Here is a 14712-nt window from a genome sequence, read left to right on the forward strand (position 1 = left end):
ATGCCAGAGTGTCAGATTCTGGCTAGAGTTAAGGGTATGGCCAGTTTAAGATGGCCATTGAAAAAGTGGCAGTTCGGCCGGGCGCGGTGGCTCACGCCTGTAATCCCAGCACTTTGGGAGGCCGAGGCGGGCGGATCACAAGGTCAGGAGATCAAGACCACGGTGAAACCCCGTCTCTACTAAAAATACAAAAAATTAGCCGGGCGCGGTTGTGGGCGCCTGTAGTCCCAGCTACTCGGGGAGGCTGAGGCAGGAGAATGGCGTGAACCCGGGAGGCGGAGCTTGCAGTGAGCCGAGATCGCGCCACTGCACTCCAGCCTGGGCGACAGAGCGAGACTCCGTCTCAAAAAAAAAAAAAAAAAAGTGGCAGTGGATAAGTCCCTCAGTACAGCATCATGTACTTGAGGACTCCAGGTCCCGCTGTCTACAAATGGTAGTGTCAAAGATGGCTCTGGTCAGATGAGCCTATCACTAAATTACAGATTATCTAATCCCATAAAACCCCATACCCTATAGGCTTTAGTGTTCATGAGTATGTGATGATTTCCAAAGTACATTAAAAAAAAAAAATTATACCAGGTGCAATTTAAGAGTCAGGAGTTAGAATATGCTCAGATTTTGTACAGTAACTAAAACATATTTTTCATGATGAGAATAATTACAAGACTATGATTGTGGGTTCCATTGTCTCTCCCTAATGGTGGTGGGTCTGAAATGGAAAATGCAAATATAGCTGCAAAATTAACATTAAATCAGATTTTTTTTTTTAAACAATTGGAAGCTGGCCAGAAGCAGTGGCTCATGCCTGTATCCCCTGCACTTTGGGAGGCCAAGGCAGCAGATTGCTTGAGCCAGGAGTTCAAGACCAGCCTGGGCAACATGGCAAAACCCTATCCCTGTAAAACTAAAAAAAAAAAAAAAAAAAAAAAAATTGGAAGCTTAGCTCGTGTTACAGGCTAGATCAAGTTGCTTAATCTCTCAGCCAGTGAGTCTTTTTAGTGAAAGATAAAGTTGCTTTTAGTGAAAAAGTGTTACTGCCCTCGGCCACGAGAATATCCAAGGCCAATGGAAATGATCAACGCTAAGCTTGCTGACCACACTAGCAGGTACCTTGATTCTTACCTTTCCTCCTAAGGAGAAGATACTGACTTTACCTGGAAATGCGAAAGAACTCACAAGCCATGAAGGGGAAGGAAAACGGGGAGAAGCTCTACAGTGCGACGATGATAGAAGGGGTCTGGGGCTGCCTGGACTCAGGCCAGCTTGGAGTGTGCCCGGCAACACTGGGTTCTGATCCTCAGGAGCCAGTGTCTTCGGCTGTAAGACAAGAACCCTACTGCGGACCTCCAGTGTGGTTGTGAGAATTAACCATGTAAAGCTCCTAGCATAGTGCAAGGCACGTAACAGGCACCTAAAGGCTGGTTCCCTTTGCTCTTCCGGTTCCCAAATAAATCAGCAGTTAAACCCAAGGGATGTGTAAGGATCCCACTCGGTCTCACTGACCAGGAGACTGCGTCATCATCAGCCACAAGTTGCAATCTCCAGTCACAGCCCTCGGGGATATGTTCAACAACTGTCTCTACCTATAAGCAAGTCTTTTAAACCAGAAAGTGATTAAAAGCCTTTACGTGGCTCCCCTGAAAAGGAGGGGGACGAAACTGTTACTACATGTCAGGACAGTGGTTACTCCTGGTGGCGGAGGGGCCAGGAGTTCTTGGAGGACAGCCAGGTTCTGTTTCTTAATCTGGGTGCTGATTGGTTATGCAGCATTGTTTGAGAAAATCAAGCTGAATTATAGATGTATAATAGTTCAATCGTGTTGAGACAGGGTCTCACTCTGTCACCCGGGCTGGAGTACTGGGGCATCGCTGAGGCTCAAGCAATCCTCCTACCTCAGCCTCCCGAGTAGCTGGAATTACAGGCGTGCGCTGCCACACCCAGCTTTTTTGCGGGGAGGGGTTGGTTTTCTTGGTAGGGACAGGGTTCACTCACCACGTCGCCCAGGCTGGTCTCGAACTCCTGGGTTTAAGTGATCCGCCCACTTTGGCCTCCCAAAATGTGGGGATTACAGGCATGAGTGACCGCGCCTAGCCAGGACTATGTATTTTAAACCGAGGGAGAGAAAATCAGGACTAATACCCCATCTCTTCTACTGTGCAAGAGGATTCCTCAACAGACCCTGACACGACAGCTGCCAGATTGTAACCCGGAGAACCCAAGCTGTGAAACCGCTACCGCTGAGCCTTGCTCAGCCAATGCCACGGCTGTAGAAAGGGGGTCTGCCGGGTGACCCCGGTTGCAGAAAGGCCTGAGGAACAGCTCTAAGTACAGGATAAGTAATGAGTGAGAATGTGGGGGCCCTCTGGTCACTACAGAGAATTCCATGACCGTAAGCTATTGCCTTCCCTACATAAAGGAAGATTCATGACAAGCTCAAAGCTCTGGTCCGGGTGGGGCATGCTATCTAGCAAAGGGCTGGGGACAACAGGCTGTGGTCATGAGACTGACATCCACTCCACAGGATCATGGTTTAGGGGTACTTGGCTATGGTGTTTGTTTGTTTTGTTTTGTTTTAACAGAGTTTCACTCTTGTTGCCCAGGCTAGAGTGCAATGGTGCAATCTCAGCTCAGCACAACCTCCGCCTCCTGGGTTCAAGCAATTCCCCTGCCTCAACCTCCCGAGTAGCTGGGACTACAGGCATGCGTCACCACACTCAACTAATTTTTCGTATTTTTAGTAGAGACGGGGTTTCTACATGTTGCTCAGGCTGGTCTCGAACTCCTGACCTAAAGTGATTCCCCCCACCTCGGCTTCCCAAAGTGCTGAGATGACAGGCATGAGCCACCACGCCTGGCTGGCTACGGTTTTGAAAACGTTTTACTTGTCAGAGTAATAGACTGCAGTATTTGCAGGTAAAATATTACCCCCCTAGAAACACGCCACTTCCTTGGCCTCTGCTTCGAAAGCCACCATCAGCTGGAGAGAGACGGTGGCCAGAAGGCACTGATGGAATGAGAGGAAAGAGCCAGCACAGTCGAGATGCAGGAAGATTCCTTTATGATGGCGAATTGGATGGTACACAGTTCTAGAGCAGGGCCCCAGTCACTGGGCCCCAGGAGGCAGAAGGAGCAGGGCTGAGAGGGACGACACACTCCAGGGCTCATGTCACACCGATACGCGCGCCAGGAATGACCGCCATACGCTTCCCTAAAGCTCAACCCATCCACCAGTTCAGTCAAGAATTACACTTTAATTCTTCATGTTTGGCCACTGAAGATCAAACCCACCATGATGACAGATTTCAGCACAACGGGCTCTTTCCAGTCACGACAGACAGAGATGTCCAGGCTCTTGAGGAGAAACAAAAGTTCCTTTGACTTCTCTTGCAAGGACCAAAGAGATAAATTTTTTCTTTATGATCTGTTGAAATTATATATAGACTTTTAAAAACAACTAACAGTCCATCCTGTGCTCTGTTTCCCTGGAAGGTTTCTCATGATCGCCCCTCCGAGAGCTAGAGGGGTTATGTGTCGGGGAACAAAGGATTAAGACACTTTAAAATAAGCAATGAAAATCCTAGTGCGACACTCAGAAGCAGACGGTGGGCTCGAGGGGGCTGAGGTGGGGGAGGCGGGTGCTTCGATTGAGGAGCTGGGTGCCGCCTCTTGGGAAAAGCCAAGTGGAGAAAGAAGCGTCGGGGCAGGAAGCCCTGCTGGGGAAGGCTCAGTTCCTTCCTTGCCATCCCCTGGGGGACCAGTGACAGCACAGCCCCTGCATTTCCACTTCTCAGGGCTGAAGACCCGACCTCTGACCCTCCACCCACTCTGGTGACCTGCACACTAAGTTGGGTGGTCTCTGACTAAAACAGGCTTAAGCCAAGAATTGGGATTCGACTCCCAGGAGACCCAGGGAGCATTCCCTTCAGGCCGTTTCAGGCAGGAAGGACCTGGGAGGCTCACTCCCCAGGCAGCTGACAGGCATGGAGGGAAGAGCCAAGGACAGCAGAGGCTTCCAAGGCTCCAACAGCAGCAGAGGAAGGGGCCAGCCACGCGGTGGCCGTGGACCTGGCTCGGCTCGTGAGGAAGACGTGCTGCCACTGCCACCTCACCCTGTGCGGGGGCCACTGTGTGACGTCTTCGCAGCCAGCAGCAGCCTCGATATGCCCCGAGTGCCTTTCATATGTATATATGAGAGAGATATATACACATATATATTCATTATTTTTAACTGAAATAAATGCAACAGATTCAGGTTCATTCCCCTTTGTGTTGAGTTGCTCAGTCCCCTGCCCTGAGGGGTTCATGCCTTCGGGCCTGCCGCCAGGCTCACCTCCATTAAGGGAAAGTGGCCCTGGGATGCGGAGAGGAGAGGACACACACCACAGCAGGTGACCGGGAGGAGGGCCTACCTCGCGAGACTGTTTCTAACCCTGAGAACCTAAGGAATTGTGAAGGACTTGGAGAGGGGGCTGGGGTTAAAGGTCACCGGGCTTTTTATTGCAGTTGAAGCAGACTCGGACGGGATGGTCCCAGCCACGAGAAGGGACAGCCCGGCGGTCGTGGGAGCACTCGTCACAGAAGCCCTGTCCGCAGGCCCGGCAGTGGTGCTTGGAGAGCTTGATGCTGAACTCCTTCCGGCAGTTGTGGCAGTGCAGGATTTCGTGGTCAGGCACCCAGTACGCAGGCCTGGCCGCGTCCTTGACCAGACCTGTAGCAGGGAACAATGGTCAGGACACCCAAAGCCCAATACCCCAAGGCCCAACTAGGAAGAGGGCATCCTCAGATGCTTACTGGCTTATAATCCCAACTGTACGCAGAACCGCTGCCAGAGCTTTTTAAAAATGCAGATGCCCAGGCTCTGCCACTCATATCCAGATCAGAGTCTTTGGGGCTGTAGCACAGGCACTGATTTTCCCTTTTCCTTTTTCTTTTTTCTCATTTTTAAAAGTTTTTTGGAATCAGAGTCTCATTCTGTCGCCCAGGTTGGAGTGCAGTAGCACGATTTCGGCTCACAACCTCTACCTCCTGGGTTCAAACAATCCTCGCACCTCAGCCTCCCAAGTAGCTGGGACTGTAGGCGTGCACCACCACACCTGGCTGATTTTTGTAGAGACAGGGTTTCACCATGTTGTCCAGGCTGGTCTCGAACTCCTGGCCTCAAGTGATCTGACCATCTCAGCTTCCCAAAGTGCTGGGATTGTAGGCCTAAGATTATAGGCATGAGCCACCGTGCCCTTTCTTTCTCTTGTGTGACAGGGCTGGTCTCAAATTCCTGGGACTCAAGGGACCCTCCTGCCTGAGCCTCCCAAGTAGCTGGGATTATAGGCATGCACTCCCATACCCAGCTCCTTGATACTTATATATCTTTGAAGCCCTCTTTGTAAACTGGAGGGGCAGCCATGCTAAGAACCCCTGGAAGAACTATAAGGAAGCCTGGGCTCTAGAGTCAGACACTCAAATTCCAGTTCTATTGAGATCAGGTTAATCAGCAGCTGCTGGATTAAGAAAGGTTAGCTAACGCTGGGCATGGTGGCTCACAACTATAATCCCAGCACTTTGGGAGGCAGAGGTGGGCGGACCACTCGAGGTCAGCAGTTCGAGACCAGTCTGGCCAACATGGTGAAACTCTGTCTCTACTAAAAACACAAAAATTAGCCAGGCATGGTGGTGTAACCCCAGCTACTTGGGAGTCTGAGGCATGAGAATGGCTTAAACCTGGGAGGTGGAGGTTGCAGTGAGCCAAGATCACGTCACTGCACTCCAACCTGGACAAAAGAACGAGAGTCAGTCTCAAAAAAAAAAGAAAGAAAGAAAGAAAGGTTAGCTAAACTCTCAGGGGCTTACTCATCTTTAACAACCCACCTTCAAGAGCTGTGATGAGGATGAGAAGAAAGAACATGCCTGACATACTGGCCTGGTACTCAACACCCTGTGGGCGCTCAGGATGGGAGCACTTGGTAAGGACAGCCAGCAGGCTATGCTGTGCCTTCTGTGCCAAGGACAGTCCTTGCCTCTCCCAGGTACCCCTGAGGACAGACGCAACCTGAGATTTAAGCTTGGGCACATCCAGCAGTTCCTACGTCATCTACTCACTTTGTGAGCCGCAACGAGGAAATCTGCTCCAGGCCATTTTCATCACTACCCACTTTTGCTTGCTCCCCTACGATGTGCCACGCTGTCCCAGGCCTGACCAGCCTTGCCTAAGCCCGCCATGCACTGGTTGATTTCCCTCCCTCTCCACCTCGCCATCCTGAATACAAAGACCCCTCTCACATCCAGGGCTGGGGAGCTATCTTTTTTTTTTTTTTTGAGATGGAGTCTCGCTCTGTTGTCCAGGCTGGAGTGCAGTGGCGCCATCTCAGCTCACTGCAAGCTCTGCCTCCCAGGTTCACGCCATTCTCCTGCCTCAGCCTCCCGAGTAGCTGGGACTACAGGTGCCCGCCACCACACCCAGCTAATTTTTTTGTATTTTAGAGACGGGGTTTCACCGTGTTATCCAGGATGGTCTGGATCTCCTGACCTCATGATCCGCCTGCCTCGGCCTCCCAAAGTGCTGGGATTACAGGCCTGAGCCATAACGCCCAGCCAGCTATTTTAAATCTTAAACTACTAACAGTCTGGCTGGTGTGACAGATTAAAGACAGCCATAGAATCTTTGACCCACTTTCCATCTTTGACACTCCTGCCCCTTCCCTTGAATCTAGGCAAGCCCTGTGACCGCAGCAGACTCCAGGAGATGACAGCAGAAGTGCCCGTCTGCAGTCCTAGGCCTTAAGAGATGTGCAGCTTCAGCCGGGCGCAGTGTCTCACGCCTGTAATCCCAGCACTTTGGGAGGCAGAGGTGAGTGGATGACTTGAGTTTGGAGTTTGGGACCAGTGTGGTCAACATGGTGAAGCCCCGTCTCTGCTAAAAATACAAAAATTAGCTGGGCATGGTGGCACGTGCCTGTAATCCCAGCTGCTCAGGGGGCTGAGGTAGGAGAATCGCTTGAACCCAGAAGGCGAAGGTTGCAGTGAGCCAAGATCGCACCACTACACTCAAGCCTGGGTGACAGAGGGAGACTCCATCTCGAAAAAAAAAAAACAGAGAGAGAGATGGGCAGCTTCCACTTTCTGTCTCTTGAAACATTAGCTCCTGGAACCCTGACATCACTTAAGAAGTGCCAAAAGAACCACTGAAGAGGCCTGGAGGATACACAGAGCGGGTGAGGCTCTGCTACACACAACCTAACTGTCCCTGCCAAAGCACCCAGCTTGTAAGTGAGGTCAGCTTGGACCCTTGAGACCAGACCACTCCAGCTGCCACCCTGGAATATCAGGTAGTAACTAGAGGCAATGCCACCTGAAGCTGAGTAATTACCCTTCCTGACTTCTAGACCTACAACGACATCAAAAATGGTTGTTTTAAGCCTTTACATTTTAAGGTAGCTTGTTACACAGCACTAGATGCTGTAAGAGAATATGGCCTCCAGGAATAAACAGGAAACTACTAAGGCATTCAGCAGAAGTAAGCAAATGTGTGGCGTTGTGTAATTGATTCCTTACCGCCCATCTCAATATAGGTTGGCAAGCCTCTACAAAGTGAGTGCCCAGGGCACCCGAAACCCCGCAACCCACATCCGCTACACCCCAGAGAAGCACTGGCGGGCCCACCTAGTGGTATGTCAATGGCCGTCACCACAGCTCCCAGAGTGTTCTGCACGGCTTCGCCCACCTTCCGCGCAATGAGTGTCCCACCTTCATCGTCCACCTGTGCCTCGGTAATAGCTGTAGACAATAATAAAGGAAAAGCTGTCACCTCGAAGTCCTCTCCCAAATGGAAAACTCAGGGACCAACAGCAGAACGCTTCTGGCTTCTGATCCCAGACACCACTGTGCTGTCCTGCAACTATGGGAAGGGTCTGCACTGTGGGTCAGGTCGGCCCAGACCCTGAAATTAGATGACATCTGTTAGTCCTTTATCTGCAACCTTCCGGGGCTCCTTTATCACCCTTCTTTTAAATTAAGGCAGAAAGGTTCTAGGAGCAAAAACTAGAACCTTCTCAAAGGAGAAGACTGGTCTAAGCCATCTCTAGTAAACACTGCAGCCTTTTCAGAACTCAGTCGCTATGTGTGCATTCCCTTCTCCCAGAAGCACCTCTGCAGCTGAGAACACAGGACAGGTTCGAGCCCCTGAGGAACAGCACACACAGGACGCTGTTAACAAGGAGTGTAGAGGCTGACTGGCCGACACCAGAAGTGCTCTCACAAGGGAGATGTGGGTAGGAGCGGGATTAGGGTGTCTGGATATCCAGTTCTTAGCACCCAGGGCCGAGGCGGGAGGTTCTCCCCTCCACCCCTGCAGCTCCCAGGCCCCACGTTACCTAACTGGACATTCCTGGCTTCGTAGCAGTTGTCACACACCCGCACCGGCGCAGGGCCCCAGCCCCGCTCAGGCACTGGCCGGGTCTTTGATGAGCAGCCGTCACAGAAGCCCTCCCCACAGGCTCGGCAGTGATGCTTAGTGTCGTTATCTTTAAAGGATGTCGCACACTTGTTGCAGCTCTGTTCCAAGCCCAAAACAAAACACAGAGGCAGGGAGGTATGGTCCATGTCTGCTCAGCTGAGAAAGTCAACCAGACCCTGGAGCAAGCAGAAACTAAGGCAGGTGGTGTTAGCTCAGCAAGGACAAAAGCTTTCTAGTAACGCGTTATCTGAGAGCGAAAAGGAAGCCTGCTGGGCAGTGAGTTTCCTTTCACTAAGTGTCTGGGTTGAAGCCGGGTGCTCTCTTGCTATGGATGCTGTAGCATTAATGGGTCAAGCTGAGGATGACCCTAAATAACCCCTAAAGACCCCTTTTCCTCCAGATTCTCACATATCTAAGCAATATTCACTGGTCATCACACACAAGGAAACTAAAACTCACCAAACAGAAAATACTTGCAGGAAAACACGAAGGGAAATCAATGGACAAAGAGAAAACTGGCTGCCTCAACGACTCCTCCCCTTCCCAGTACTCACAGAGCTCACGGCACTGGCAGAAAATGTTTGCATCTCCCTCACACAATAAGCTTAGCACAGGGCAAAGCGGCATTAGGCAGGATGGGCTGTGCCAGGGGTGGAGGGGCATCCTGCCACACCATACCAGAATCTGGGAGTTGGGCCTCCAGTAGGCAGGGGCGATCTGGTCTGTCAGCCAGGAAGTCACAGCCTTGGTGGGTCCAAGGCTAAGCTCAGACACTGACTGAGCCATGAAGTTCATCCCGTCCAACAGGCGCTGGGCAGCATTGTTGTTGTCCTTCAGAAACCCATCAGTCTGAAATGAAAAGCAGGCTTCCATCATGCTCTGAGAAGGGAGTGAAAGGAAGGAGGAAGAGGGATGTTTGGTGAGTTGCACTCTCACCGTGGCCAACTCAGAACCATTAACTCCCTGGCAGGGAAGAACGGAGACACACCAGGAATCCCTCTGGCTTTATTCTCTCCAAAGCGACCATAAGATCTATGTGTATGGGAGGCCGAGACAGGCGGGTCACGAGGTCAGGAGATCGAGACCATCCTGGCTAACACGGTGAAACCCCCGTCTCTACTAAAAATACAAAAAAAAAAAATTAGCCAAGCATGGTGGCAGGCACCTGTAGTCCCAGCTACATGGGAGACTGAGGGAGGAGAATGGCGTGAACCCGGGGGGTGGAGCTTGCAGTGAGCTGAGATCGCGCCACTGCACTCCAGCCTGGGCAACAGAACGAGACTCCATCTCAAAAAAAAAAAAAAAAAAAAAGATTTGATGTGTAGCTGTTCAATTCAGGACTTACTAAGCCCATATAATACAGGAGATGACACCTCCTCCAGGAGGCCCCCCACCACAGGCTTAGTTAAGAATCTTTCCTCTCAGTTCTTCTAATACTTGGACATCTCTAGGAATCCTATTTCTGTGTGTCTAAGTACAATATCCATTTATGTATCTGACTCCCTGTTAAACTCTGAACTCCCTGACAATAACTCTTTTTCATTTTTGTATTTTGCATAGTAGCTCAATGCTGGGCATAAGGTACACAACAATGTATGCTGAAATAATGAATAAATGAAGGAAGGAATGAACCAGCAAACAAACAGCAGGGAAGACATCTGTATCCTCCTAACTTCAAGGACTGTGAGGAATGTGACCTGACAGTAAATTACTGCAGTCCTGTTTTCCTGGAATATAAACTATCTTACCACCTTTACTTTCGCACTATAAGGCCATGTTAAATCCTTGGGACAGAATGGCATAAACCATTACGCCAAGGAGGTGGGCTCCAATAATGAGACTACTATACAATAACAGATTTCAGTGGGCCTGAAAATCAGAAAAAGGAGGAGAAAAATAAGGAAATCTTCAGTTTTATGGTACCTATAGGATCCAGGAAAGCTCAGGAGGGGACCTGCAGGTAGGACTAGGCTGAACGGTGGCTTCAGGAATCACCCAGCGAGGACAATGTCGCAGAGTCAAATAAGTCCCTCAGGGAAAATCACTTGTCTTTTTCGCATGAAAGGAAAAGGTTTTGGATTTGTTGTGATTTATGGACAATGCTAAGTGTGAACAGTGATTTAATGCAGAATGAAAGCATGATATCACTGCCTCATAAACAGATTTATATTTCTGACATCTGGAATTCAAAAATCAAATTAAAAAATAATCATTAGGCCGGGCACCGTGGCTCATGCCTGTAATCCCAGCACTTTGGGAGGCCGAGGTGGGCGGATCACCTGAGGTTGGGAGTTTGAAACCAGCCTGACCAACATGGAGAAACCCCATATCCACTGAAAATACAAAATTAGCTGGGTGCAGTGGTCATGCCTGTAATCCCAGCGACTTGGGAAGCTGAGGCAGGAGAATCACTTGAACTCGGGAGGTGGAGATTGCAGTGAGCCAAGATCTCACCACTGTACTCCAGCCTGGGGAACAAGAGCGAAACTCCGTCTCAAAAAAAGAAAAAAAAAAAAGATTAAGGGTCTATAGGAATCCCACTTCTTAGAATATACTTCAAGAAAATTTCCTAAAACAAAAAACATGGCTTTTTTACACAAAAATGGTCACTAGCATTTTAATGATTTTTTTAAAAAGGTGCAAATAAAACTAAATAAAATCGCGTTATGAGAAAAAAAAGCAGGAAAAAGGCATGTAAATTATATTTGCATCTAGAAAAACATACACATAAAGAAAATGAACAAGTAGAACATGGAAAATGTTTTATTTGCCAAAGGAGTAAAACTATAGATTTTTGGTTTATTTCATTTAAAGTTGTACTTCTAATATATATGCAAGAAGAAATAAAAACAATTAAAGGTCTAGAGAACAAAAAAGCTCTCCAGATCATGCCATTCTAAACCACCAACATTCTGAAATTCATGGCTTAATTTTAAGCAGGCTCCACACATGAAAAACTGAATGACACGAGATAAAGAAAAACAGAGAAATCCAACAGTTCTTACTCCAGGCCACACGTGCACAATCTCTGTCCGCACCACCGTATCCACAGGATCTTGGTTTCCAAACCAGTACTGCCGACTACGATAGACCACGCCACAGTTAGGACATTCGATCACATACCTACAAGAAAGGCAAATCAATACGGTTACCCAGCCAGGTGCCTGGGGAGACAAACACACCAGAAAACCTTTAGCCATGTTGTTTAAACTCACCCAGACCAGGCATATTTTGCGAGACCCATCCAGGGGGAGTCAGTGGAAGCAGATGTTTTGGGAACTACACTGACTTCCTCGCCTCTCTCATAGCAGGCCTGAAACAGGAAACACTCTGCTAGCTTATTGTTTGTCTTTTGTTTGTTTGTTTTAATAGACACAGAGTTTTACCAGCCCAGGCTGGTCGTGAACTCCTGGGCTCAAGCGATCCGCCCGCCTCAGCCTCCCAAGGCTCCCCTTCTGGGATTACAGGTGTGATCCGCCATGCCCAGCCTTCTGCTAGCTTTTCCTATGTACACCACACCCCCCACATCCATCCCAACTCTCCACAAACCAAACCAGCTGAGAGACGTTCAGACTCTGGAGTTAGTGCCTCAGAAGAAGGTTCATTCCTCTCAAGAAGTCATTGCCCAGAGTGGTAATGAACTGAGTGTGTGTCCATCCCGGGCCCAGAAACCGGGTTTAAATTATATACCTGTCACAGACAAGAGGACAATACAAAACTAGTGTCCTAGTGTCCTGAATAGCACTTCTGCTCTTAAGAATGAATGTTCGGCAGGGCGCGGTGGCTCATGTCTGTAATCCCAGCACTTTGGGAGGCTGAGGCAGGCAGATCAAGAGGTCAAGAGATCAAGACCATCCTGGTCAAGATGGTGAAACCCCATCTCTATTTAAAAAAGAAATATGCAAATTAGCCGGGCATAGTGGGGAGTGCCTGTAGTCCCAGCTACTCAGGAGGCTGAGGCAGGAGAATCACTTGAACCCGGGAGGTGGAGGTTGCAGTGAGCCAAGATCGCGCCACTGCACTCTAGCCTGGCAACAGAGTGAGACTCTGTCTCAGAAGGTCAGGTGCGGTGGCTCACACCTGTAATCCCAGCACTTTGGGAGGCCTAGGCGGGCGGATTATCTGAGGTCAGGAGTTCGAGACCAGCCTGGCCAACATGGTGAAACCTCTTCTCAACTAAAAATACAAAAATTAGCTGGGCATGTTGGCACATGTCTGTAATCCCAGCTACTCAGGAGGCTCAGGCAGGAGAACTGCTTCAGCCTGGGAAATGGAGGTTGCAGTGAGCCGAGATTGTGCCACTGCACTCCAGCCTGGCTGGCAGAGTAAGACTCTGTCTCAAAAAAAAAAAAAGAATGAATGTTCGATGTAAATGACCCTTACATACAAGCTCAACAGAATGAGGAGAAAATAAGCTTAAAACAGTAAACAAAGGGACTGTCACCAACGAAGATATGTGAGTGCTTTTTATTAGAACTGGAGAGAAGTTCCAGAAATATCCCATTTGAATATCAAATACTTCGGCATGCAGCAAAAAATGACCCCAAGATAGTCTTGCCAAAGAGAGGGTGGTCAGCAAGCCCGCTGCTGGCACAGGGAGGAGCTCGGAGGACTCACCTTGCAGGTATACACTCGGTTGTCATACTGGTGGGAGTATCTGCAGCGGCTCTTGGCTTCATGAGGCACTCCTTCCTTCCCATGATTCATGCTGTTCTTACATCCAACCCTGAATGAAGTCCAAAGACTGACAATGAGATGGCTAAGATAGGAGCCAGTGCCACTTATACAGAACAGTCTGACCCTGAGCCAGGCACAAGGCTAAGACCAGGCCTTGATTACTAACTGGGCCTCAGATGCTGAGCACAGAAAGGGTAGCCGGAAACCCACATGCCTCTGCGTTACACTTGCAATCAACAGCACTACACAGGTACAGCGACTACTATCCTTGTATGAGGAGACGGGGGAAAAAGAAATCTCAGCCTGGCACGGTGGCTCATGTCTGTAATCCCAGTACTTTGGGAGGCCGAGGGGGTCAGATCACTTGAGGTCAGAAGTTCAAGACCAGCCTGGCCAACATGGTGAAATGCCGTCTCTAATAAAAATACAAAAATTAGCTGGGCATGGTGGCGGGCACCCGTAGTCCCAGGTACTCCGGAGGCTGAGGCAGGAGAATCGTTAGAACCCAGGAGGTGGGGGTTGCACTGAGTTCGAGACCAGCCTGACCAACATGGAGAAACCCCATCTCTACTAAAAAAACCAAAACAATTAGCCAGGCATAGTGGCGCATGCCTGTAATCCCAGCTACTCAGGAGGCTGAGGCAGGAGAATCGCTTGAACCCGGGAGGCAGAGGTTGCGGTGAGCAGAGATCACGTTGCTATACTCCAGCCTGGGCAACAGAGCGAGACTCCATATCAAAAACAAACAGACAAAAAACCCCAGAAATCTCTTCTTGGAAAAACTACCTGTCTCCTCAGCAGAAATGGAGGAGCCAGAAGATACCAACCTGACCAGAGAGGAAACCTGAATGGCTCTCAGAAGACTCATAAACAATCCAAACAAGAAGAAACGGAACATTTACCCAGAACAGGCTGCCAAGATGCAAAACGAAAACCAACCCCAAAATTTGGCAATGCTTTAAGGGGAGGCTTAGGCTGAACAAGCCTTCCAAATGAACAGTGAGCTCTGCCATCCTGACGATGCAAAAACAGAGATCAGGACTTTAGAATTTCACTATGATTCCAATGGGAAAGTTCCAGAAATCCTGAGGAGGCTCACACTGGGAAAGCAATGATCCAACAGTGCTTAAGCCTCTAGGCTCATGGGGCATGCAAAAAGGAAGGCAAGTCACACTGGCAACTAACATCCCTCGCCCCTTTCCACGCTGAACTCTCCAGGACAATCCTTAGCCCTCCCTTGCCCAGGCTGTATAATCCAGGAGCCAGGTCTTTTTTTCACCAAGGCCAGAGGTGGTTCTGCATGCAGCAGGTGGCCTACAGGGCTCAAAGTGAAATGACCATTCATAACAGATGTAGGTCAGGTCTACTCCTGTAAAACGGCAAGTGTGCAGGACAGGGGCACTGGTTCTGGTAGGAGTGAAGACAATTTGGTAGTGAAGAGAGTGGGAGGGACTGTCTACCAGGACATGGAGACTGCCATCTGACCTCGACATAATGCATTTAAATCCCCTGGGGCCCATCAGTGAAGTCACTACACTGATTTAACAGCCATCAACAGTTCAAAGTAACCCAGTGATCCTCAAAGGCTG

General features: G+C 49.5%; 1 protein-coding gene across 1 annotated transcript in view; it reads right to left on the minus strand.

Annotated features, from left to right (window-relative positions):
• Positions 1-3041: 3041 nt before the first annotated feature.
• ZFYVE1 (zinc finger FYVE-type containing 1) overlaps positions 3042-14712 on the minus strand; it is a 60628-nt gene continuing 48957 nt past the window's right edge. Inside the window, exons 6-12 of the mRNA XM_045396664.2 lie at positions 13064-13172; positions 11662-11759; positions 11452-11569; positions 9125-9295; positions 8364-8544; positions 7654-7767; positions 3042-4708 (exon numbers count right to left, since the gene is read on the minus strand). Of these exons, the coding sequence (XP_045252599.1) occupies positions 4476-4708; positions 7654-7767; positions 8364-8544; positions 9125-9295; positions 11452-11569; positions 11662-11759; positions 13064-13172 (1024 nt within the window). The 3' untranslated portion in view covers positions 3042-4475. The remainder of the gene's footprint in view (positions 4709-7653; positions 7768-8363; positions 8545-9124; positions 9296-11451; positions 11570-11661; positions 11760-13063; positions 13173-14712) is intronic.

The sequence above is a fragment of the Macaca fascicularis genome, chromosome 7 (assembly GCF_037993035.2).
Source record: "Macaca fascicularis isolate 582-1 chromosome 7, T2T-MFA8v1.1".
NCBI classification, from domain to species: domain Eukaryota; kingdom Metazoa; phylum Chordata; class Mammalia; order Primates; family Cercopithecidae; genus Macaca; species Macaca fascicularis.